General features: G+C 37.3%; 4 protein-coding genes and 1 pseudogene across 6 annotated transcripts in view; 3 read left to right on the top strand and 2 right to left on the bottom strand.

Moving 5' to 3' along the window:
* Nucleotides 1–6,366: 6,366 nt before the first annotated feature.
* LOC133831498 (disease resistance protein RGA2-like) overlaps nucleotides 6,367–26,590 on the bottom strand; it is a 32,968-nt gene continuing 12,744 nt past the window's right edge. The window contains exons 9-10 of one of the 2 annotated variants that reach the window (XM_062261820.1): nucleotides 6,787–6,977; nucleotides 6,368–6,558 (exon numbers count right to left, since the gene is read on the bottom strand). The gene's annotated coding sequence lies outside the window, so the exon portion shown is untranslated. Of the gene's footprint in view, nucleotides 6,978–26,590 lie in introns of both variants that reach the window. The other variant, XM_062261819.1, reaches the window with a different exon arrangement.
* LOC133833115 (uncharacterized) lies at nucleotides 8,543–10,963 on the top strand. The gene is made up of 2 exons (XM_062263373.1): nucleotides 8,543–8,948; nucleotides 8,997–10,963. Exons 1-2 carry the CDS (start codon nucleotides 8,543–8,545, stop codon nucleotides 10,961–10,963), a joined length of 2,373 nt encoding a protein of 790 aa, XP_062119357.1.
* On the bottom strand, nucleotides 11,322–13,926 carry LOC133831485 (uncharacterized). 2 transcript variants are annotated; one of them, XM_062261788.1, is made up of 4 exons: nucleotides 13,052–13,926; nucleotides 12,236–12,973; nucleotides 11,655–12,157; nucleotides 11,322–11,558 (listed from the first exon to the last, which is right to left on the bottom strand). In XM_062261788.1, exons 2-4 carry the CDS (start codon nucleotides 12,686–12,688, stop codon nucleotides 11,417–11,419), a joined length of 1,098 nt encoding a protein of 365 aa, XP_062117772.1. In that variant the 5' UTR covers nucleotides 12,689–12,973; nucleotides 13,052–13,926; the 3' UTR covers nucleotides 11,322–11,416. Both variants share the same exon structure in this region; 1 of them encodes a protein (XP_062117772.1).
* Nucleotides 24,160–25,014, top strand: LOC133829496 (zeatin O-glucosyltransferase-like). Its single transcript, XM_062259211.1, has one exon. The coding sequence runs from the start codon at nucleotides 24,230–24,232 to the stop codon at nucleotides 24,914–24,916; it is 687 nt and encodes a 228-aa protein (XP_062115195.1). The 5' UTR covers nucleotides 24,160–24,229; the 3' UTR covers nucleotides 24,917–25,014.
* Nucleotides 24,923–25,683, top strand: LOC133833116 (zeatin O-xylosyltransferase-like; annotated as a pseudogene).

Genomic DNA, 26,590 nt, shown 5'->3' on the forward strand with positions numbered 1-26,590 from the left:
AAAATATTTTCTTAAATAATTTTAAAATAAAAAAAACTAATATTTATCTAAGAAATCCCTAAAACTGGATGTGTCACCTCTAAATCTAATTAGTTATTTAGGCCAATAAAATATATGCATCACAAATCAACGAAGATAAGTTGCCTCTTACCCAACAAAGATAAGTAAACTTAAAGATAAAAATAGAAGTGATTTTGGACTTTGGGGTATCCACCCAATAGTTTGGTACAAGGATATTAGCAAAATTATAATAATAACAAAACAAAAACAAAAATATTTATGTAAGATGAGCTTTTTAAAATGAATTAAATATTATTCTAAAAATACTTATCTCGGATGTCTCTATAACTGTTTGTGTCATTGTTAGTCTAAGCAGATATACGCAAAGCCTGAGAATGCACAACTAGCTTGAGAAGGCACAAATCTAGCCTAAACAGGCACAAAACAAACACAAACATGCACTAGACAAGTCTAAACATGCACAAAACAAAACAATGGCTGCATAAGGCCAGCCACAAAACTACTTACATTTTTTTAGTAATGTAGAAAAAGTATTCAAACCATTTTGTTATTAAAATTATTAATAATATTAATAATGTCAAAATGCACTAGGATCATTTAAAATTAAAATCTACACTCGTAATAGTCCTGATAAAATTCATATTAAAAATAAGATAAATGCACAAAAGAAACTTAATAGAAATTTTGAAATCATAACCTAAAAATTTGAAAAATATAGATAATATGTTATTTTGCCATATACACTTAAAACTTGTAATTATAATCTCAAATAGAAACTTTTTTTTATCATAACAATCTCATTTAAAAAGATAAATTAATTGGAGGTTACAAAGTGCCACAAAAAATTAGAGGTTACAAACCCAAAATAAAAATAGTAAGAATCAGTTATCCTATTAAAATAATAAATACCTCCAAAAAGAAATTATCATTAATTTAAAAATATAAAACTGTATAGTTACAAATCTTACATAATTATGTAACAAAATTCAAAATTAAATTAAATATTTTTCATAGTATAAATTTTTATAAATTACACCTTGCACTTGGGAATCCACAATTACAACATCCTTTATCGACATGTTCAGCTCCTTCATTATTGAATACTCATAAATCATAAATAGTTCCAAGGTGCATACTACAAATCATTTCCTTAAATATGTACATCTAATAAATTCATAGTTCTCTATATTTTCAAGTGCATAAAAACAACAAGAAACCTACATATATGAATGAAAAACTAAGTTTAGTACTGCATAAAAAGTATGTTTACATAAGTAGTAAGAAATGCACATATATGAATTCAAACTAAAATAAATTGCCCGAAAATGAAGCTCAACCCAGAATAACAAAATAAATTACAAAGATCAATATAAAGGGATCAAAACCCCCCAAATTTGAAACCCTAGATTAAGAATATTCAGAAGGAAGATTAAAATCTAACCAACAATCAAAATGAGAACTAAACCAAGGAGAGAGAGAAAAGCTTATATATAGCTAACTAAGAAAAAACGAGAAAGAGAAAATTTAGCAAAAGAAAGCCCCCTCACGATCAACCAAAACACAAGAGAAAGATACCATTTATAGATAGTGAAAATAGAAAAAAAAAAAAAAAAAAAAAAAAAGGCAGAGATCGTTGCTTCGATCTCTCACACCCATTCAACAAATAAACCATTCGAGATTCAAACAAACAAGGAAGACCCCCACTAGCCTTACTAGAAAAATCAAGAAGAAAGAAACTCAAAATTTGGACTAGCCCCGACCTTAATAGCATTTAAGGACGGCTCTAATCAAAAGATCTGGTTTGGACGAAGTGAAGATGGAGGGTTTCGTTGGAAGTATCATGGCTTTTCCAAAGGGTGGGCTCATAATTTGGAGAGTTGAAATACACTATAATATAATGACAAAAATAGACTAGATTTTTAAAAAAAAAAAAAATACAACGACAAATTTGGGCTCACTTCCTTTTCTCTTTGAGTTTGCTATTTTAATTGGGTATTGACTGACATCATGCAAAGAAATTTTTTGAATTATATCCACTTTCGTATATCACACCAAATGTTTGATAACTTGTGTCTCAGAGTGGTGACCATTTGACATCCTGCAGAGAAGGATTCTGGCTATAAGAGTCATCTAGTAAGATGTTTTTGTGGCTTGAGATCACAATGTAGGATTTGGGTGCTGCATTGTTCATGCAAGTGAAATAGGCCCCTTGCAGTCCTAGTGGCTCCTTGAAGTGGCCTTTTCTAGTTTTGCACAAGTGAAAATTTGCAAAATGATTTCTGATAAGAATTGATTTGGCATAATCACACCTTTGCTTTCGGACGAAAGCGAAAAAGAACAAAAATGCTACTACAATTAGAACAGCATTCATTGAAACTGAGTTGCTTAAAAGTAGGGTAACTCCATAAATTAACCCTTTTTCACCATATATTTATAACCATAACTCCTCATCAATGTTTCTCACATTAATGACCTAATAGGCACTTAAAAAGACATTAATACCCCTCAATGAATATTAGGTTTTTCTCTCTTTTGTTTGTCTTGCACGTACCCAGCAACCACCAAGAGGGTCTACTCTCACCAAAAATAGCAAAGACATCTTCTCTCTTAAATCATCCAATCTCAAGGATCTACTCTCATCACCATTTTTCTTCTCACCAAGATTTGGAAAGTGTCATTATCTACCACATCCCTTGTCTTCTCACCAAAGTTGAAGAAGACTGAAGATTAAAAAGAGAACATCTCCCAAAGTTGAAGAAGATTGAAACTTTTGATTTGATAATGAGCATCTCTTTTTATTTTGTAGGTTATGGGTATCTTATGTAATGGTTTATATGAATTTTTCGAACTATTCTGGGCTGAAAAATATGTGAAAATAAAGAATTTTATGTTGAGATGACAAATTTTTGATTGATTTTGCGATTTAGGGTATTGTGTTCACACATAGTTCACATGTCGTTCACACATGATTCACACGCCGGTCACACATGGTTTACACATTGATCGCCATACATTAGGACCATGGTTCACACGTAGTTCACCCCTGATTCACATCTGCATCACATGTGTTTCACACTAAGTTCACATCTGGTTCACCCCTAGTTCACACCTAATTCACATCTGGTTCACATCTAATTCACCATTGGTCCACCTAATTCACACCTAGTTCACAACTAATTCACACCAAGTTCACCCCTAGTTCACACCTAATTCACAGTTGATCCACATATTCACACCTATTTCACACCACATTCACCCTTGGTTCACACCTAATTCACAGTTGATTCGCACACCTAGATCACACATGATTCACACCTAATTCACACTTGTTTCTCTCCAAGTTCACCCCTGGTTCACATCTAATTCACAATTGATTCACATACCTAGTTCACACCTAATTCACCACATAATTCAAATCTAATTCACACTTAATTTACACATAATTCACACCTGGTTCACACATGGTTCAAACACTAGTTCACATTCACACATAAATCACACATAATTCACACGAAGTCTAACCCTGCACGTAATTCACACATAATTTACACCTGGTTCACACAGATTAATAAGATAAAAGTGACAAAGTTTTCTTCCATTAATAAGATGAAATTGACGAAGTCATTAAATTTCATTTAATGAGATGAAGTTGGCATAGTTTTCTTCATACATTCAAAAATAAGATACAAATATCAAAATAAAAGATAACTATGTTTGTAAGTTGTGGTAAAACAAATCTAAACAAGTTTTTTCTCTAAAGACATCCATGTTGTTGTCAACATCAATGAATAACTTCTTATGGTGAGTGTTAATTGGAGTTGGTATCTCTTTCTAGTCTTGCTCGTGATGATGTCCATCTACTACATCAGGCTTAGTGGGAGGTTTCTCACGTTCTTCCCTTTAAAACTTCAATTACACATCATTGTCTACAAAGCTAATAAAACGACCCATGAGTAATCCATTCGGTCCTTGAATAATAGTCATGAAATTCTTTCTCTTTGGGTCTTGGATTGAGTGTGGCCTTCACAAGATCCTGCAACAAAATAATAAATTAATAAGGTACAAACATTACTTATAAATCACAAACTCAAATAAAATCTCAACGGCTCACACATGGTTCACACCAAATTTTGCCATGATTCACACTAAATTTACACATTAATTGGTCATACCACATTCACACTTGGGTCAAACTATATTCACTCATGGTTCACATCAAGTTCACACTAAATTCACTCGTTTTTCACACCAAAATGGCTCAAACTTAAACAAACTTCTTCTAACAAATTTCGGACCACAACCATCAAATCTCAAACACAACGTCAAAATGAACAATAAAAGATTTAGCATATATGTAAAGCTAGCACATTGAAATAAATTCATACTAATTCATATTTTTCATTATTTGGGCATATATTATTAATAGATTAATATGTATATATATTCCGTAAACATAAAAACAGTAAAGTTATTTGGGCTATATATATATATATTCTGTAAACATAAAAATGAGTTAAACTATTTGGGCATATATATATTATTAATAGATTAATATTTATTATATATTCTGTAAACATAAAAACGAGAGGCTAAAGTATTTGATTACACACCAAGCTTCCTAGCTGACGCTAGGCTATGCAGTGAGTCTTCAGTGTTGTTGGGCGGCGATGACATCGGCGTAGGAGATGGAGCCACTAGGAGTCGTTAGCGCTTCGATGGTTTGGGCAGATACGACATCGGCGATAGAAGATGGATTTGTTTTGAGTCGTCAGCGCTTCAATGGTGGTGATGGGCTTCATGGACCTGCCTTGGCGTAGTGGAGATGCCAACGTCACCACTGAACGACGCAGCTAGGAGCCTTCAGTGGTGGTGGGAAGATTGGTTGTTTCACGGCTCTGTTGCAGATAGCTACCTTCGATGGGTGCTTAGTAACCAAAATGATCATTACTTCTCTTCTCTATAGTAGACACACATAGGAGTGTCTAATGATTGATAGATGTTCATATCTCATCAAGAAAAAAAGTAACATCATCATCATTACTAATCAAAGATGGAGGGATACCTTTACTTCTAAAATGATAGATTGCATTTAAGTCAATATCAATACAAAACTTGTCAACTCCGATTAAATTATACAATTGATCAACAAGACTATTGTAAGTGATAGTCTTTGGCACCTTCATACCCTTGTTTTGTTTCGCACTAAATGACCAACATTCGTTCAAAACTTGTTCCCACGATCCATCATATAACACCACAATATTTATATATGTTTGACCTGTATAACATATGACAAAATGTTAGGAACCCAAAGGCTATTAGGTAAAAGAAGCCAAAAGAAATAAGAAATAAGAAATAACGTGTGAACCAAGTGTGAACCAAGTGCGAACCGTGTGTGAACCAAGTATGAAGCATACATGTGTGAACAATGTGTAAACCATATGTGAATTATGTGTGAACCAAGTGTTAATCATGTGTGAACGAAGTGTGAACCAAGTATGAATCATGTGTGAACCAAGTGTGAATAATGTGTGAACTCATTTGAATAATGTGTGAACGATGCAATGACCTAAATCGCGGAAATCAATGAACTGTGTGTCAACCAAGTGTGAATCGTGTGTCAACCAAGTGTGAAACATGCATGTGTGAACAATGTGTAAACTATATGTGAATTATGTGTGAACCAAGTGTGAATCATGTGTGAAGTATGTGTGAACCAAGTGTGAACCAAGTACGAATCATGTGTGAACCAAGTGTGAATAATGTATGAACTCGTTTGAATAATGTGTGAATGCAGTGACCTAAATCGCGGAAATCAATCAAAAATTCGTCATCTCAACATAAAATTATTTCTTTTCACAGATTTTTTAGTGTAAAGTAGTTCGAAAATTCCATTTAAACTATTACACAAGACACCCTAACCTATAAATAAAAAAAATACTTACTCATTATCAAATCAAATGTTCAATCTTCTTCAAGTTTGGGAGATGATTTTTCTTTAATTTTTTTCAACTTGGGTGAGAAGAAAAGAGAAGTGGGAGATAACATCACTTTCCAAATCTTGGTGCGAAAAAATGGTGATGATCTTTGAGAATTAATGATTTGAGAGAGAATATGTGTTTGCTATTTTTTGTGAGAGTAGATCATTTTCGTGGCTGCTAGGTACGTGCAAGACAAACAAAAGAGAGAACAACTTAATATCTATTGAAGGGTATTAATGTATTTTTAAGTTTCTATAAGGTCATTAATGTGAGAAACATCAATTAGGGTTAGGGTTATAAATATAGGGTTAAAAAGGGTCAATCTATGAAGTTCCCCTAAAAGTAGTGATTCCAATGAGTACCTCCATTCTTTGAAGTAGCATTATCTTTTCTTATTTTAATTAGAGCTTTTCCACCAACACTGAAGACTACCTTCCCATTCCAGAGAGAATTCTTCTTCTTGAGACAAATATTATCTCTATAAATTTCAACATCACGATAACAATCACCTAGGCAAGTCATAAAGCTGGTCTGAGTATTGGATTGAAGGAAGCTCCTGCAAGTTTGGAAAGCTATTTTCATACAAAACATCCATTATGAAATATGACAGATAGGTCTTTCATTCCCCAAAAGAGAGTATAAATATCACTCTCAAAAATGTATTACAGCAGTAGAAATGAGCTGAAAATAACGACAAGTCCACAAAAGCATGAAGGCAAAAGCGATAAAAAAAAACATAAGAATAGCTTCATCAGCAAGACTTCCTTCACCAGTCCTCACTCACTCTTTCAAAATGCTCATAATCAGACAAGAGGCCAATCTTCATCACAACTTTGAGCTTTAAAGCATTGTTTGCATCCTGTCATCTCATCAATTGGATGACTGAAAATGTAACCATTTGGGTGGTGGCAACTTGGCCTCTGCTCACTTCCACCTTTGATCATTGTTCTTCTGGTACACAGGTACACATATTGCCTGATGTTATTTGAGTATAAGATATGTCATATGAGCAACTACGAATCAATAAAGTTACATTGGAACAATTTAGCATCATTAAAAAACTTCCTAATTTTTAAAATCCTTATATGCAGAAATATAATGTCATGGTAGAATATTAAGTTATTACCTACCTGGGCAGGATGAATTGGGATAGTATCCGTTGCATAATTTTCATGACTCCGCTCAAGGGGGTGCCTTGCACCAATAATTGTCTTCTTTGACATGCTTTTCCGAACAGATGAGGCTTCACCAGTCAATGCCTACAAGATTATGAAAAGATTACAAAAAACATTAACTTTCCCTATAAATATAAAGCCAAAGAAAATCATAACCAAGATTGAACCAGACCCTAACAATTGGATATCAACTAATACATCTGACATACCAGAATAAGTTCCAAATCTTCTGAAGTTATCAGATGAGATGCATCATGGCTTAAACTGTCATACACACCCTTCAAAAATTAGCAGGCTAACAACAGAAACATGCCATTAGAATAGGAAACAAAACTCAGTACAATACATGAAGGGTAACTCCATGAACTAACCCTTTTTCACCATATATTTATAACCATAACCCCTCATTAATGTTTCTCACATTAATGACCTTATAGGCACTTAAAAAGACATCAATACCCTTCAATAGATATTAAGTTTTTCTCTCTTTTATTTGTCTTGCACGTACCTAGCAGCCATGGAAATCTACTCTCCCTCACAAAATATAGCAAACACATATTCTCTCTCAAATCATCAAATCTCAAAGGTCATCACCATTTTTTCGCACCAAGATTTAGAAAGTGACGTTATCTCCCACATCTCTTTTCTTCTCACCCAAGTTGAAGAAGATTAAATAAAAATCATCTCTCAAACTTGAAGAAGATTGAACATTTGATTTGATAATGAGTAAGTAATTTTTTATTTATAGGTTATGGGTGTCTTGTGTAATAGTTTAAATAGAATTTTGGAACTACTATACACTAAAAAATCTGTGAAAAGAGATAATTTTATGTTGAGATGATGAATTTTTGAATGATTTTCGCGATTTAAGTCACTGTGTTCACACTTTGTTCACACATTATTCACACTTTGTTCACACTTGGTTCACATTTTCGCAATCTTGGTCATTGCGTTCACACTTTGTTCACACATTATTCACACTTTGTTCACACATGATTCATACTTTGTTCAGACTTGGTTCACGAGTACTTAACACATGATTCACATTTGGTTCACACATGATTCACACTTGGTTCACACATAATTCACACTTGGTTCACACATAATTCACACTGGGTTCACACACAGTTCACACATTGTTCACACACGTTTCACACTTGGTTCACACATGCTTCACACATGCTTACTTGACACATTTATTTCTTATTTCTTTTGGCTAGTTTTACCTAATAACCTTTGGATTTCGAACCTTTTGTCATATGTTATGCAGGTCAAACACATATAAATATTGTGGTGTTATATAATGGATCGTGGGAACAAGTTTTGAACGAAGGTTGGTCATTTAGTGCTAAACAAAGCAAGGGTATGAAGGTGCCAAAGACTATCACTTACAATAGTCTTGTTGATCAATTGTATACTTTAATCGGAGCTGACAAGTCTCGTATTGATCTTGACTTAAATGTAATCTATCATTTTGGAAGTAAAGGTATCCCTCCATCTTTAATTAGTAATGATGAAGATGTTGCTTTTTTTCTTGATGAGATAGGAACATCTATCAATCATCGGACACCCCTATGTGTGTCTACTACAGAGAAGAGAAGTAATGATCCTTTGGTTACTAAAACACGTGAGTTGTATACTATTCCTCCAGTTGAAACCAAAGTGAATGATGATTTTTGCATTGATGGCAATGAAGACAGTTGTGATGATGATAATAATGATGCAGATGGCAATGAAGAGAGTTTTGATGGTGATAATAATGATGCAGATGGCAATGAAGACAGTTGTGATGATGATAATAATGATGCATTAAGCTCAGATGATAATGAAAATATTGATAGGTCTACCTGCAATGATGTACTTGTGAAGCATAATTTACAACAGTCAACCTCCAATGAAGTATTGAAGAGCCATGATTCCTCAAATAATAGAGGTCGTAAAGTAAGACAGGTTGGCGAAGATAATCTATGGAGTACTCCACTTTTGTTGAATCAAGGGGAAAAAGGCTCTACTTCAGCCTCAACAGCTCAATTACTGACATCTTCTTCGAGTATCAATTCGTGGGAAATAAAAGAGGGTCAAATATTTGAGAACAAGCAAGAGTTGAAGATGAAACTCCATCTTTATGCATTAAAGAAAAACTTTGAGTTTAAAGTAAAGAAGTCTGCGAAAAATATATGGTGTACAGTATGTGTTGATGATAAATGCAAATGGAGGTTGAGGGCTACAAAATTGGTTAATTCCAATATGTTCGAGGTTCGTAAATTTTTCGGTGAACACACATGCTCATTGGATGTTCGACATAAAGATCACCGTCAGGCATCCCCATGGCTTATTGGACATGTCATAAGGAGAAAATTTGAGGGTGATGATGTTAATTACAAGCCAAGGTCAATTGTAAAAGATATGAGTTTATCATATGGAGTTCATATGAGCTATGCTAAAGCTTGGAGGTGTCGAGAGCATGCATTGGCTTACATAAGAGGTACACCAGAATCATCATTTCAGAAACTTCCCTCATTTCTATACATGATGGAACAAAAAAATCCTGGAACTGTTACTCATTTGCAGATGGACAATGAAGGTAGGTTCAAATATTGCTTCATGGCCTTAGGTGTTTCTATAATGGGGTTTAAGACATATATTCGCCCAGTTATATGTGTAGATGGAACCTTCTTGACTACTCGGTGTGGAGGTACTTTGTTATGTGCCATGGGACAAGATGCTAACAAGCAAATATATCCAATTGCATTTTCAGTAGTTGACTCAGAGAATAATGACTCATGGTTGTATTTTCTACTGAGGTTGAAGGAAGCGATTGGTGAAGTGGAGAATCTAGTATTCGTGTCTGATAGACATACTAGTATAGCAAGTGCCTTGACTAAAAATTTTCCTGAGGCACACCACGATGCTTGTATACATCATGTTAGCATGAATATTCGTGCGAAGTTCAAAACTGACCATTGCCATGAAGAATTCTTCCTTGCAGCGAAAGCTTATAGAAAGCGAGAGTTTTTACGCCATTTTGAGAAGATTAAATTCAAAGATCTTGCAATTGCTCAATACTTAGAGAATCAAGTGGGTTTTGAAAAGTGGGCTCGTTCTTTCTTTCCTGGCCATCGATATAATTTAATGACTACAGGTATTGCCGAAAGCTGGAACAATGTCATTGCTGAGGCACGTGGGTGGCCAATTACTTGTCTCATGGAATTTATGAGGCACACTTTACAAAAATGGTTTTTCGAGCGTCGAACTGCAGCATCAGCGGCTACAAGTCCTCTTGCCACAGAAGTGGAAGCTGATTTGCGAAAGTTAGCAGACAAGTCCACTACCTCGTTCTCTTTTCCTTCTAGTCAGTATGAAATAACAGTATTGGATGGTGATCTTGATGGAGATGTCGACTTGAGGAGGAAAACATGTAGTTGTAGAAGATTTGATTTGACAGGTCTTCCTTGTGAACACGCTCTAGCTGGTGCTCGAGATCGTGGCATTAGTCCATATAGTTTATGCTCCAGATTCTACACAGTTGAAGCGTGGTTGTCATCCTATGGTGGATCTGTATATACGCTGGGTAATGAAGAATCTTGGGTGATACCAAATGACATAGGAAGTATGATGATAGCTCCTCCTTTAGTGAAGCAGAAGGCTGGTCGTCCAAAGAAGAAACGACGTTTATCAAAGGGTGAGAAGAATAGAAAACAACATAGATGTAGTAGATGTGGTGTCCTGGGCCACAATCGAGTGACGTGCACCACTGTTTGTCCCCCGCCGTCTAGACATGCTTAGTTTGTACTTTTATTGTTTTACTTTGTACTTTTATTGTTTTACTTAGTTTGTACTTAGTTTGCGGAATTTGAATTTTTAGATTGGTTCAGTAATACGACTTTTTGTGTTAAAGTTTGTTGTTTCGGACACACCTAATTCATATTCACACATAATTCACACCTAATTCACACATAGTTCACACATTATTCACACATATTTCACACGCGGTTCACACATAGTTCACACCTAGTTCACACATAGTTCAATCCTGGTTCACACATATTTCAATCCTGATTCACACTTAATTCACACCCAATTCACACATAGCTTAATAAGATAAAAGTGACAAAGATTTATCCATTCCACTATTAAGATGAAATAAACGAAGTCATTCAATACCATTTAATGAGATGAAGTTGACATAGTTTCTTCATACATTCAAAAGTAAGATACATATAATTAAATAAAAGACAACTATGGTTGTAAGTTATGGTAAAACAAATCTACACAAGTCTTTTTTCTAAAGAAATCCATGTTGTCGTCATTCACTTCGGATAGCGGTTTTTTGGCTAGCAAGTACTCTAGATGTTTGATGACATATACCCCACAATCGCCACTGCAAAGGAAATAAAGTTTTTTAATTATTGGAAGACCATATTGATTATTGGAATACCAAAGTCTTTTAATATAAATATGGTTAACAGAGTTATACCTAGTTTTGGTCTGTGGCACTTTTTCTGTGCCAAGTCTTGTGAACTCAAAACGCACTTTCTGTGCTTGTAGTTGGACATCTTTCCTATGGCTTAACAGCCCACTGGATTGAATTAGAAATGGTAGCATTTTTCCCCATCTGCTCATTTTATTCTCAAAGTCCTTGTTGGAGACCACAGTGATATCAGAGTCATAAGCTTTTATAAGACAGCTTGTCAATGATATCTCTAACAACACCCAATGTGTCCCAGAAAAATTAATTGGGGTAAACACTTCATCAATGTCTTTCCAACTCCTTTTGAAATTGTTATCATCACCTACCAAGTAATCAAGCACTTCTTGTGGCCAAATGTAGCTTGATTTGATTTTCTTCTTGTTGAATTGTTCCCAATGTGGTTCGAAGAACTGTTGGAACATAGAATCCACGATGGTGAATCTTTCGGAGTAAGTCTTCTTGTAAGTGTACACTCGTTCTTTCATCAACCCTAAAGCTGCATCAATGTGCTGCATGCCAAATATTATAAGTATATATGCATTCAAATTATATATATTTTTTTAAAAAAATTATTTCAGTAGTCTTACCAGTCCGTCCAGCCATGTACGTGGTGTAAGTAGCTGAATAAACCATTTCGCAGTGCACGAACCAGCCAAGAGAGAAATAGGCTTATCATTCTTTTTTAAACCAATTACCCATTTCTTAAAACGTCTCATTTGCTTTTCGTCATATGGCTGTAGGGGATTAATTTCACAAGGATCAGTTACAATTGTCTTTGCTTTCTTTTTCTTCTTAGTTGGATCAGTAAACTCGGAACCAAAAATTCTTTTCGTTGGAACCCTCCTTCTCTTGAATTCCACCCCAGCCATATCTCCAGGAGATACCACCTTACAGCTAGGGCTATCTTCTCCAACAACGTGCTCCATAATAAATGTATGGTGTGGTGAAGCAAGATGCTCATCTGATAATGAATCCTCAGAATCACTACCTTTACGTTGCGAGAGCACTAATTCAATTAGATAATCCAACTTCTCCTCCATTCATTGTTGGTTACTTTTCAAAGTGTCAATATCAGCTAACAACTTTTCATGGTGGGTGTTAATTGGAGTTGGTATCTCTTTCTTGTCTTGCTCGTGACGATGCCCGTCTGCTACATCGGGCTTTGTGGGAGATTCCTCACGTTCTTCCCTTTCAAACTCCAATTCCACATCATCGTCTACAAAGCTAATAACACGTCCCATGAGTAGTTCATCTGGTCCTTGAATAATAAAGTCATGAAATTCTTTCTCTTCGGGTCTTGGATTGAGCGTGGCCTTCACAAGATTCTGCAACAAAATAATAAATTAATAAAGTATAAACATTACTTATAAATCACAAACTCAAATAAAATCTTAACGACTTACACTTTTTTTCTTAAATACACCTTCAATATCTTTCTCTTTCAGCATTTTATGCGCTGACCAGCTAAGCATTCTTGGAAAGGCCAGGGGTTGTTGATCAGCAAATGCAGAGAACTTTGTGAAAATTTCATAGGCCCAATATTGCAGAGCAATGGCATAACCATAAATTGTGTACTGAGGTGCTGGTCTTTTTCTCTTTTGCTCAACATTCTTCAAGTATTTATTCCTTAGCCTTTCCATATCTTTTGCCAAGCCGAATAATGTCTTCTCGTACGATAATCTCCCCCAAGGATAGTTGAAGAAGTCATCTTCATTTTCCACCATGGAAAGGACATCAATAAAGCATTTCATCTTTGGTTCACTAGGTAATAAAAGAGAGTCTACCAAAAAACATAGACCTAATTTCCATACGTCTTCTTTCACATCGCACCTTTTGAATCCATCTTCCAACTCTTCAGAAGACAAACATTCTTTATTGTTCAAGTATGTCTGGAGAAGTCTTTTACTCTTGGTCATTTCTTTATACTTTGCCTGATCCGGAGAAATTCCACAATTCAATCCAGTGATCAAACCAAATTCACTAATTCCAAACCTTGTATTCTGACCACAAATATTAAAATTCAAGCAGTATTCGTTCTTTCCTCTACCAACAACTCTCCTAAGCAGTAACTGGTGAATAATAACTCCAGAATATTGTAGAGGCGGAGCTAAGAAGAATTGCTTGAATGGTGACTGTTTCGCTCGTTCCAACAAGTCAAATGTCGTGAACTTTGCTATTATTGTACTCATAATGCTCCCTCCCCTATACGCAACCTTTGCTGGATAATGCCTTTCAGTAGGAAGCATGAGGAGTGACATCTGAAAAGGTAAATTAAATAAGCGCTTAATACATAACTCATATATATTCACACTTTCTTCACATACGGTTCACACATTATTTACACATGGTTCACGCATAGCTCACCCAAATTCACACCAACCTCACATAGTTCACACACAGTTCACACACAGTTCACACATAGTTCACACATAGTTACTATTGAGGTACATTTTATGTACACTAGTTTAGAAACTCTACAGCAACCAAATCACACCAAACCAAAATACCAAACACTGCAGCAATGACAAGTAAAGAAAACACAGGGGAGTTTAGAGCATAAAGGTCTCCTAAGTTCATTTTGCTAGTCTTGCCATCTCAATTCGCTATTCTCAAAGAGTTACAGAGCTTCTCTTCTCTCTTTTTCTCTATTCTCTACCTTTTTCACCAGCCATCTACCGTACATGTTTTCCATAACTCAGCCAATCATTTGTACCAACTGCAAATTCTAGTTGTCACCTTAATTTTAAACCACCTTGGCTGCAATTGCAGAACCAAATGCAACTCTGGCCAGCATTGCCATAAGCTATGTCTTACTCTTGACCACTTAGTACATATGGTAACTAATGTGAGAGACATCCTTAAATAACAGTTATTATAACTAAAACAAGCCTAATCATAGTGCATACCCCACAACAACCAGAATATATTTTCCTCAAAAGTTCCCAAAATACAGTCCCATTCCTCATTCTAGTCAACCTTTTCTTGGTTATATTAAAGAAATATATGTATATATATTCATGATTTCAGCCGAGGCCATACCATAATACACATCACTTAGAAATTATTTCAACACTTCAAAATAAGACAGTACAATTTGATATTGACAGTATGTACAAGTTTCTCATCATACTCTTGCCTCACTACAAGGAAATAAGTCTAATAATGGCTTATTATAATCAAGAAAAGGTTCAAGAATCACTTTTAATAGGGTTAGTTAGTATAGTTTCCTTTTATAATTCACACATTATTCACCATAAGTTCAGAACATGGTTCACACACCATTCACACCAAATTCACACATGGTTCACACATCATTCTCACATTGTTCACCATAATTTCGGAACATGGTTCGCACATCGTTCACACACTATTCACACCAAATTCACACACTATTCACACTAAAATCACACATGGTTCACACCAACTTCACTTCATACATGGTTCACACCACAATCACACATGGTTCACACCAATTTCACACATTGTTCACACTTAAATTACATATGGTTCACAACAACTTCACTTCACACATGGTTCACACTAAATTCACACCACAATCACACATGGTTCACACCAATTTCACATATTGTTCACTGAAATTACATATGGTTCACACTCGTTCCTTCACACCAAATTCACACTAAATTCACTCCTAATTTCCCAATTAAAACATGCCTCAAGTAGTTAGAAATTCCGAAATTTTACCAAAGTAAAAATTCAAAATAAACAAAGGAGTCATAATAACAACAAGGGATCCCAACAACAATACCTTGGGCTAGGGTATCGGGCTTGCAAGGGGAGTGTGGGGTCTTAGGTGTTGTAAACCTTGGGCTCCGGCGACGTGGGCTCGAAGATATGGCTGAAATGTGGGTGGGTTCGGCGTCGGGACCAAGCGGAGGGGATGGGTTCGTGGGTTCGGGACCAAGAGTGTAAAAGGGGCTGGTGGCTGTGGAGATGATGATGCAAGTGGGAGGAGGGACGAGGTGGGTGCTGGCCGAAGTACCACCGCAGCTTCGACGGGAAAAAATCTGAGTTTGGGAGGGAGGGTTTTCAATGGACGGGAAGGGGGAAGAGTAAGAAACTGAAAGAGTTATTTGGGTTGTTTAACAAAAGGGGTAATTTTGTCTTAAAGAGTTAAAAATGTGAAAAACTTTAACTAAGGGTTAGAGTTATAAATATGGGGCTGAATAGGGTTAGTTCATGGAGTTACCCTACATGAATATATAATGTCAGATCACAGCCTACCATGTCAAATTAAAAGTTTACAATTCAAAACAACAACCAGCATTCATCAAACTAATATTAAAAATCCTCTCAAGATAAACTTCCATTTAATGGAAACCGTGTTTCCTTTAAAGACATGTCAAATTTGTTTCAATTTATTTTACATGGTAAACCTTGTTTCCCTGCATTATTCTGATTCTTTACTAACTAATTGAAGGCATCTGTATAAATCCTTTATTCGTATAGTATTATGGTCAAACCAATATTGGCCACAGGATCCTTATAAATAAAAATACATAGAAAATTGAAAAGAAAAAAACTATGGTTATCAATTACTAAAAAGATATAAGGTCTTTAACTAATTAACCAAGCACTTGATTAATCTCATGGTAAATATGAAAAACACGAACCTCCATTTGACTGAATTGATTCAGCCAACAACTATGGTTGGACTCAAACACCAAGGGGTCTAGTAGAATAAGCTTGTATAAAAGACTCTTGCAGCCAAGATCTGATCCAAGCAAGCCCAATCACCCTAATCAATGACAACATCCCAGCAACATGAGAAAACCCCGGATGAAGAGGATCAGCAAAACCTATTCAAAAGCCTTTGCAATTAGAAGGTGACATACCGAGGCAAAAGAAAGGCTATACTGCACCAACACATCTTCAGTTGGAAACTTACCCTGCGAAGTTCTCCAAACAAGCATCGTGTGAAAGGGAAGTATAAATTTCTTTCAATTCTTTTTCCAGCAGATTGTCTCAACACTCTTCTGGTGAAAATATTCGTAACCATCCCTGCAATACAGATTACCAATAGATAAACAAACCAAACCAATAGACCAACAAATCTAAGAGGTGCCAAGATGTTCCTAGCTAACATTTAGATATGAAGTCTAGAAAGAAGCATCCGGTTATCATGAAAACATAAAAGCTGTCAAATAGTTGACACAGATTTGATTACCAATATAATCATGAACTGATAAAGGATTGAAAATTGACTTGCATACCTGAAAAACTAGAACATTTTGAACCATGAGTGCAGCTCATTGTGCTGACAAGACTTTTTTAGACATTTCTCTGCTACCAATAGAACTTGAACCAGCTCAACATTGTCTTTGTTTGGAAAATTAAACTACAGAAGTATAGATAAAAAAGAAATTGAAGAAATGAAGAAGTCAATAAATACATAAGAAAATATTATGGTAAAGAAAAGGAATATTGTTTGCTTCCCTTCTAGATGCATAGCTCATCATAGGTCTAGAATCTAGATAAGATAAATGTGTTTAAGTTATATAAATTTCACTTTGCCCTCCATAGATTCTTAATTACAAAACTAAAAATTAGAAAGTTGATAAATGGCTAATTGTGTAAAGCAGGATGAGGTATTTTAAAGATTTATCGACAGTCATTGCTTAAAATCACCAAAATAGGAGAACTCTCATTTCAACAGTAATTATAGAAGTGAAAGTAGAGAACTACTTGTGGAAACGTTTCTAGACCCTTATTTGGATATACCTTCAAGCAATTAATGATGATAAATTCTGGCATTGCTAATAGAAAAGTAACTTGAATGTAGATGGTCAATGTTTCCTGAAAGTAAATTGATATGAATTAAAACATTTATAAATTGCATGCTAAAGTATCTCTGCTCTAGTTGGTCGTACACAGAATGAATTGAATTTCACATTAACCTCACATGACAAGTTTCCATCTCACAGTTGCTATCTTTTTCTCAATTCGGAAAAAAGAACAAATCTCATTCTCCAAGAACAAACTTGAATACCTTCTGTAAAAATTCATCTATCAATGCAACATTTGTAAAGTGTGAACTCATTTATACAAAAAATTTAGAAAGTGCAGCACTCTAATCCTTCAAGCTTTGTATCTTTGACAAATCTCGGAAAGGTGATAAACCCCCAGTCCAGTTTGTATACAAGAGGAGACCATGATACACTTAATTAGTATGGTTATGTATTTAATTTGATGTATTTTTTTTTTTTGTTTTTCTGGGTTTAGTGGCTGTTTAGTTTAGTTTATATTCTACTTTTGTCCTAGGTGGCATTTTCACTTAACTTGTATATATAGAGGGGGTTTGTCTCTTGGTGAGGGGGATTAGAAAGTTGTCTGTGAGGTACTAAGGAGAGAACAGCCCTCTCGAACTGGTTGTATCTTGGAGAGTCTAGCCTCTCGAATGCTAGCAAGTTCTGTGTAATTGTTCATCATTCAATAAAGATCTCAGAAGTTTATTCATTCATTCTGGGTTTTACTACTGATAGATTGTTCTCCACTAAGAAAAGTCTATCAAATTGGTGCGGTGAGCGTGGACATGGGACCCAAGAAGGCTGTGGAGAGGAGCGACTCCACTACGATATCCGAGGAGGACATGGCAATTCTGAAGATAGAGTTCTCTGAATTTAAGAATTCCATGGAGGAGATGGCAAGGGAGATTCAACAATCTCAAAAGGATTTCCAAGAAAGTATGCAGCAACAACTCAAGGTTCTTTTGGACATCCAAGAAAGCTCAAGAACTCATCATCACACCACTGGGGAAAACGAAAATGGGGGATCCGGCAGCCAGAAGAATGGGAAATCGAAGGAGGAAGCCATTCCAATGGAATTCCAGCAAGGCAGCATGAACCCCGAGTTCCGACGCGGGTCAGCGGGTACTTCACCCACGGCTGGCATTCGAGGGACACGACACACTGAGGGGACTTCCTATGATCGCGGGCAACAGGAGATAAAATTTCGGCATGAAAGACGACTTAAAAAATTGAAGATGCCTAACTTTGACGGTGAAAACCCAGATGGCTGGGTAATGCAAGCAGAACGCTTCTTTTTGTGCCAGGGGTATGATGAAGAAGAAAAAATTGAAGCAGCCTTCATATCCTTTTTTGGGGATGCTCTTCTATGGTACCAATACGAAAATAATAGGAGGGAAATTCTCAGCTGGGAACAACTGAAACGAATGTTACTTCGCCATTTCCGAGACACCCAAGAAGGCTCCCTCCACGATCAATTTCTGACCATCAAACAGGAGGGAACTGTTTCAGATTACAAGAAAAGGTTTATAAGGTTATTAGCACCTTTGACAAATGTGGATTCTGCTGTACAGTTAAGCACCTTCATGAATGGCCTAATTCCGTCGCTGAGGGCAGAATTGCGAATCATGAGACCCAAGAACGTTGATGAAGTTATGGACATTGTTCAAGACATCGAAGACAAGAATAGGGTGGCACGACAACGTTACAATCATGCGAATAAGTCTAGCTTCAGCGACACATCAGTGAGAAGTGAAAGACCCTCGTCAAGTAAAAACCCCACACCAACAACCACGGCTGTTCGGAGACTTACTGATGCTGAGGTCCAACAAAAGAGGCAAAAAGGATTGTGTTTTAAGAGTGACGACAAGTGGTCCCCAGGCCACCGTTGTAGGAAGAAAGAGCTGCAAGTAATAATGGTACCCGAAGAGATTGAGGACGACCTTTTTAACCAATAAGAGAACGATGACAAACAGGAAGAGGCAACATTTGACTCTACTGAAGTACAATGACAATGTGGCTGTTTCATTTCAGTCAGTGGCTGGTCTATCCTCAAATTCGACCATGAAAATCAAAGGAGATCTGGGGTCTAGAGAGGTAGTACTCCTCATCGATTCCGGGGCAACTCACAATTTTATTTCTAAGAACCTAGTGAATCATTTACAGCTGCCTATAACCAAAACAAAACCATATGGAGTTACTGTGGGCAATGGGGATTCGCTGAAGTGCGATGGGATTTGTAAGAACCTGAACATCCACTTCCAAGGCGTGGAAATAACTGATGATTTTTTACCACTACCTCTTGGGAGTGCTGACATAATCTTGGGGTTACAATGGCTGGCCACATTAGGCACCATGAAGATAGATTGGAAGCTACAAACCATGGAGTTCCAACTTGGCAAGCGTACGGTTACTATCAAAGGGGATTCATCGCTGGACAGATCAATGGTGTCGCTGAAAACCATGATTAAGACTATACAAGCCGAGAAACAAGGCCTCATTCTAGATTTCAACTACACTAGTCCGGAACCCGACCAGTTGGAACAGCAGGTACCTGAATTTTTGTCCAAAATCATTGCTGAATTTTCTGATATTTTCAATATGCCTGTAGGACTTCCTCCAATCCGTTCCCATGAGCATTCGATCACATTACAACCCAGAACATCACCAATAAGTATGAGACCTTATCGCTACGCACACTTCCAAAAATCAGAAATCGAAAAGCTCATTTCAGAAATGCTTAGCGTGGGAATAATCCAACCCAGCACCAGCCCTTTCTCAAGCCCGGTTCTACTCGTCAAAAAAAAAGATGGCTCATGGCGATTTTGTGTAGATTATCGAGCTCTTAATAGAGTTACCATTTCAGATAAGTTTCCAATACCCGTCATTGATGAACTATTAGATGAATTAAATGGAGCTCTAATTTTTTCTAAATTGGATCTTAAATCAGGATATCATCAAATAAGGGTACGACATGAAGATGTGCACAAAACAACGTTCCGCACTCATGATGGCCACTACGAATTCTGTGTCATGCCTTTCGGGTTGACCAATGCACCGGCCACCTTTCAATCCTTAATGAACGACATCTTCAGGCCTCATCTTCGACAGTTTGTGCTAGTATTCTTTGATGACATCCTAGTCTACAGCAAGACTCGAGAGCTCCACCAGCAGCACTTGGCCCAAGTTTTTGAACTCCTACGAACACATAAGCTTTATGCCAACTCCAAAAAGTGTGCTTTCGGACAGTTGCAAGTGGAATACCTCGGCTATATCATTTCGCAAAAGGGAGTGGCGGCTGATCCTCAAAAGGTGTCGGCAATGCTCCAATGGCCCATTCCCAAGACAATTAAGGGGCTGCGCGGATTTCTGGGCCTTACTAGGTACTGCAGAAAGTTCGTAGCAAAGTACGCTCGCATAGCACAACCTCTCACCGACCAACTGAAGAAAGATCAATTCCATTGGGGACCAGCCCCCGAACAAGCATTCCGTCAACTCCAAAAGGCAATGACCACAATACCTGTTTTGGCTCTACCAGATTTCTCCCAGCCTTTCATCATTGAGACAGATGCTTCGGGGCACGGATTAGGGGCTGTTTTATTACAAAACCAGCGCCCAATTGCCTATTTCAGTCAAGTTTTGGGGGTTCAGGCAAGGAAAAAATCCATCTATGAGAAAGAATTAATGGCGATTGTTTACGCCATAGCCAAATGGCGACCATACTTATTGGGAAAAAAATTTGTGGTGCGAACTGACCAACAAAGTCTGAGACACTTGCTTACACAGCCGGTCATTGGCTCGGAATATCAAAAGTGGGTATCGAAGTTAATGGGAATGGATTTCGAGATAGAATACAAGCCTGGGACCAGCAATAGGGTGGCTGATGCCTTATCACGGCAGGTTGAAATGCCCACTTTTGACTCTTTAGTTACCATGGAGTGGCAACTATGGCCTGAATTGGCCAAAGAGATAGCGGCTGATCCTGTTTTGAGACAAATTCGGGAGGATCTGATAAAAAACAGCAAGGAACATCACAACTTCCAGATCTATAACGACTTCCTTCATTGCAAAAATCGACTAGTAATCCCAAAGAAGTCGCCACTAATACCAAGGATTTTGGCGGAATTTCATACTACGCCATTTAGTGGTCATTCGGGGGTTCTCAAAACATATAAGAGGGTGGCCGCTGAGTTATTTTGGGAGGGGTTAAGAGCTGATGTTGACAAGTTTGTCCAGAAATGTAGTGTTTGCCAACAGAATAAACTGCTTACAACCTCTCCAGCTAGCCTTCTACAGCCCCTCGCGCTTCCAGCACAAGTATGGGACGAAGTGACTATGGACTTCATAGAAAGGCTTCCAAAATCTGAGGGTTGGGACACCATATTAGTAGTCATTGATCGCCTCTCCAAGTATGCTCACTTTATTAGGCTGAAGCATCCTTTTACGGCCCCGACCGTAGCGGAAGTTTTCACCAAGGAAATAGTAAGACTCCATGGCATTCCACAATCTATCATTTCTGACCGAGATAAAAAATTTCTCAGCCTATTTTGGAGCCATCTCTTTAAACTCCAAGGAACTACTCTCAAGAAGAGTATGGCATACCACCCACAAACCGATGGATAGTCCGAGGTCCTTAACCGTTGCCTTGAGACATACTTGAGATGTTTTTCCTACCAACAGCCGAAACAGTGGTCAAGGTGGCTGGCCTGGGCAGAATATTCCTACAACACCTCCTATCATACTTCCCTAAAGAGCACTCCTTTCCATGCTTTATATGGGAGAGATCCACCACTACTTTTACCATACCGCAAGGGTACAGCCATAGTGTCCGGGGTTGATGAACTACTCTCCAGGCGCGACGACATCTTGGATGACTTGCGCATGCACCTACTCCGAGCCCAACACCGCATGAAGCTACAAGCTGACCTCAAGAGAAGACCCGATGAATTCGCCATTGGAGATCTGGTCTACCTCAAACTTCGCCCGTACCGCCAGAAATCTCTTGCAAAACACTCCAACGAAAAGCTGTCCGCCCACTATTACGGCCCTTTCCCCATCATACAACGAATAGGTTCAGTAGCCTATAAGCTCCAGCTTCCGGACCATGCCCGCATACACCCAGTATTCCACATTTCGCAGCTTCGACGGGCCATTGGCACCTCTCCAGCCGCACCTACCATTCCACCGCAACTTACTCCAGAATTAGAGCTTCATGTTGAACCCGAGGCAGTGCTTGACCTGCGATTTCCTCATGCTGCTGCAACCACACCATCAGAGGTCCTAATTAAGTGGAAACACCTGCCAGATTTCGAAGCAACTTGGGAGCCGTTCACCACTATACAGAACCAATTCCCTCTATTCCACCTTGAGGACAAGGTGATGGTTTTTGGGAGGGGTATTGATAAACCCCCAGTCCAGTTTGTATACAAGAGGAGACCACGATACACTTAGTTAGTATGGTTATGTATTTAATTTGATGTATTTTCTTTTTGTTGTTTTTCTGGGTTTAGTGGCTGTTTAGTTTAGTTTATATTCTATTTTTGTCCTAGGTGGCATTTTCACTTAACCTGTATATATAGAGGGGGTTTGTCTCTTGGTGAGGGGGATTAGAAAGTTGTCTATGAGGTACTAAGGAGAGAACAGCCCTCTCGAACTGGTTGTATCTTGGAGAGTCTAGCCTCTCGAATGCTAGCAAGTTCTGTGTAATTGTTCATCATTCAATAAAGATCTCAGAGGTTTATTCATTCATTCTGGGTTTTACTACTGATAGATTGTTCTCTACTAAGAAAAGTCTATCAAAAGGAGAACGAGAAAAAAGCTAATTTTACCTCAAAAAAAAGTCAGAACTGAATCAGTATATGAGAGTGAGACTATTGAGCTAGAACAAGAATTAAACCTCGTAAATGGACAGGATAACAGCCTTGATAGCTTCATATCTTTACTTGGATCGTCCTCATTGCTTCTATAACTCTCATGGTCATGCATCTTCTTCTAAAGTAGCCTGAAACAGAGTTAGTTTGTTTCAGGTAAATTCATTATTAGCATAACTTTTGAAATATAGATTGTTAGAATATCTCAATAATTAAATGTTATTACTCACTAGCACATTATGTTTTTCAATACAGAAACCCAAAATGGCACTCATAAAGGTCCCAAAATAAATGCTCTACAATTATGGAAAAAAAAAACCTCCACATTGCCAATGGCTCACTTTGTGCCAAGTGGATAATAAAGTTGTTATGTGAAGAGTATATTCCAATGACTTCAGAGAATTAACAAAACAATATAATTTAAAGTTTAATAGCAATAGTTAACATTGTCAAACACATCTAATTAAGGTTGTTGTCAATATTCCATCAAAGTCAAAATCCCAAAAGAAAATAAATATAAAATTCAGTCAGACAAAGTTATTAGTAGTTGTAAACCACAAAACCCACTTAAAATTAACCTTATATAAATCATCTTTTTCACCATATAGTTAGTAACAGAGCGTATAATGCAATTAGAGATTGCATTATATTGTTTTGTGTTTCTGTGGTCTGCTCTTCCTAGTTTTCTCTAGTTGTTAGTGCATGGTTCCTGCCAGCCTCTATTTTCTTGCTTCCCAGTTGCTGTAGGCTGTTAGTTTGTAATCATTTTTTTATTTTTTGTCTTTTTCGTTTTGTTGAATCTTTGTTCTGCCACGGTTATTAGGAAATTATATTAATTATTGTAAGTTGTACCCACAGAAAATCTCAATATGATGATATAAAGAATTTTAAGGAAAGAAGTAAAAGAAAAAAAGAAAAAAAAATCCTTTCCTAACCAACTGTTTTAATGGCGACTACTGATCACCACCTCAAAGATTCATCAAGCTCATCACCATCATCAGTTGTGGTAGTGATGGTTCCATTATTAGCTCAAAGCCATCTCAACCACCTCCTTCAACTCTCCCATGTCGTTTCCTCATACAACATCCCTGTCCACTACGTTAGCTCTACTCTCCACAATTCTCAAGTCAAGTCTCGATCCATAAACCCTCTTAGAGAATTAACAAAAATCCATTTTCATAACTTCCCATTAATCCGAACTACACCATTCCCACCCAACGTCTGCTCCGGAACAAAGTTATCCGAAACCATCAAGCTCCTCCGCGAGCCAGTCGCTGCACTTCTCCGATCACTCTCTTCAAACGTGAAACGACTTGTCGTTGTTCACGATGCTCTGATGACATCAGTGGTTCAAGATTTTGTTTCTCTACCAAACGCAGAAGCCTATGCTGTCAATTGTGGCTCTGTTTTCCCAATGTTCACCTACGCGTTCGCTGCCATAGGACAGTACGACATCATCCCAATAAAGAATATTCCCTCTGTGGAATCTTGTTACACTCATGAGTTCTATGAATTTATAAAACGTGAGTTTAAACAGATGAAAAGTCAGGTTGGTCAGCTCCACAACTCTTGTAAGGCTATCGAAGGCTCTTTTCTTGAACATGTAGCAAACTACGTACTCAAAGGAGAGTAGAAGATCTGGGATGATGACAAGTACTTACTGGAGTGGTTAGACAAACAAGAGCTCAACAGTGTCTTGTATGTATCTTTTGGAACAACTACTACTTTTTCTGAGGAAAAGATCAAAGAGATTGCTCTTGGTTTGGAGCAGAGTGGGGTAAAGTTTATGTGGGTGTTGAGAGATGAAGATAGATTAGATAGTTTCAGCAATGGATACGAGGGTGAGCTATCTAAACTTCCAAGTGGGTTTGAGGAAAGAATGAGGGGAAAAGGGAATGGGAATGGTGGTGACGAAATGGGTGTCCCAAGTGGAGATTTTAGGGCACAAATCCATAGGTGGGTTTATGAGTCATTGTGGATGGAACTCATGCATGGAAAGCATAAGTATGGGAGTGCCTATAGCAGCATGGCCAATGGAATTTGATCAACCTGTGAATGCTCTCTTACTTACGGAAGTTCTCAAAGTGGGTGTGGCTGTTATGGAATGGGGTCAGAGAGATGAGTTGGTGACTTCATCCATGATTGACAGAGCTGTGAGGACATTAATGGCCTCAGAGGAAGGTGGTGAGATCAGAAAGAGGGCTGAGGAGTTGGGAGCTGAAGTTAGAAAGTCTACAGCTGAAGGAGGAGTCACTCGTATGGAATGGGATTCTTTCATTGCCCATATAACGAGATAGATACTTTTTCGTGTGTTTTGGTCTTTCATAAAAGTAATATATACTAGCTAGAACCTCCATTTGACTGAATTGATTCAAACAAGAACTATTATTGGACTCAAACACCAAGGAGTCTAGTTTCAAGAAGCTAAACAACAAGAGTAGAATAAGCTTCTGTAAAAACTCTTGCAGCCAAGATCTGTTCCAATGCCAACATCCCAGCAGCATGAGAAATCCCCCAAGGAAGAGAATCAGCACAACCCATAGAAGAACCATTGCAATTAGAAGGTGACATACAAAAGCAAAAAAAAAAGAGACTTAACTGAAGGCACCATCAACATTTGCTAACTTAGCTAAAAGAGAGCACTGGAACTGACTGATCATTACTTCATATTTATTTCCTAATTTACTTTGTTCTGTTAGTTCATACATGTAACAAATCAGAAAGCAATGCACAAAACTATCTCATTAAGAAGAGAAACACATTGTTTTGGCAACCTCCATATTTTATTAGATAGCGCACAAGAATAGCGAGTATCACCTTAAGAAGTTCTTCTTGCATCTCAAGGTACTCCAATGTCCTCCTTTCTGGTACAGAATCCTCTGATGGCGATGCAGTAACTCCAACAGTTTCCACAACCTCATCTGGCAGTGAAGATAATGTAGTTCCATCTCCATTTGGAAAGAAGAACAATTTCCTTGAACAAACTTGAATACATACAGTAAAAATTCCCCTGTCAATGCAACATTTGTAAAGTGCGAAGTCATTTAAATGTGCAACACTCTAGCCCTACAAGCTTTGTATCTTTGACAAAACTTGGAAAGGAGAATGAGACAAAAGCTAGTTTTATCTTAAAACAAGAGTCAGATTTGAGTCAGTAAGTGAGAGCGAGACTTCTGAGCTAGAACAAGAATTAAACCTCCTAAATGGAAATGATAATAGCCATAATAGCTTCATATTTTTCTTTGGATCATCTCATTGCTTCTATAACCCTCATGGTCATGCATCCTCTCCAAAGGTACCCCAAACA

The sequence above is a fragment of the Humulus lupulus genome, chromosome 4 (genome assembly GCF_963169125.1).
Source record: "Humulus lupulus chromosome 4, drHumLupu1.1, whole genome shotgun sequence".
NCBI lineage: Eukaryota > Viridiplantae > Streptophyta > Magnoliopsida > Rosales > Cannabaceae > Humulus > Humulus lupulus.

Excerpts from the sequence above, each read along its gene's own strand:
- LOC133833115 (XM_062263373.1), top strand. The coding sequence starts at position 8,543 with ATGAAGGTGCCAAAGACTATCACTTACAATAGTCTTGTTGATCAATTG. Across the intron at positions 8,949-8,996 it reads TGATAATAATGATGCAGATG|ATGATAATGAAAATATTGAT; the intron begins GCAATGAAGACA and ends CATTAAGCTCAG.
- LOC133831485 (XM_062261788.1), bottom strand. The coding sequence starts at position 12,688 with ATGGAGGAGAAGTTGGATTATCTAATTGAATTAGTGCTCTCGCAACGT. Across the intron at positions 12,158-12,235 it reads GTACATGGCTGGACGGACTG|CACATTGATGCAGCTTTAGG; the intron begins GTAAGACTACTG and ends TTTGGCATGCAG. Across the intron at positions 11,559-11,654 it reads GTGCCACAGACCAAAACTAG|TGGCGATTGTGGGGTATATG; the intron begins GTATAACTCTGT and ends TTTCCTTTGCAG.
- LOC133829496 (XM_062259211.1), top strand. The coding sequence starts at position 24,230 with ATGGCGACTACTGATCACCACCTCAAAGATTCATCAAGCTCATCACCA.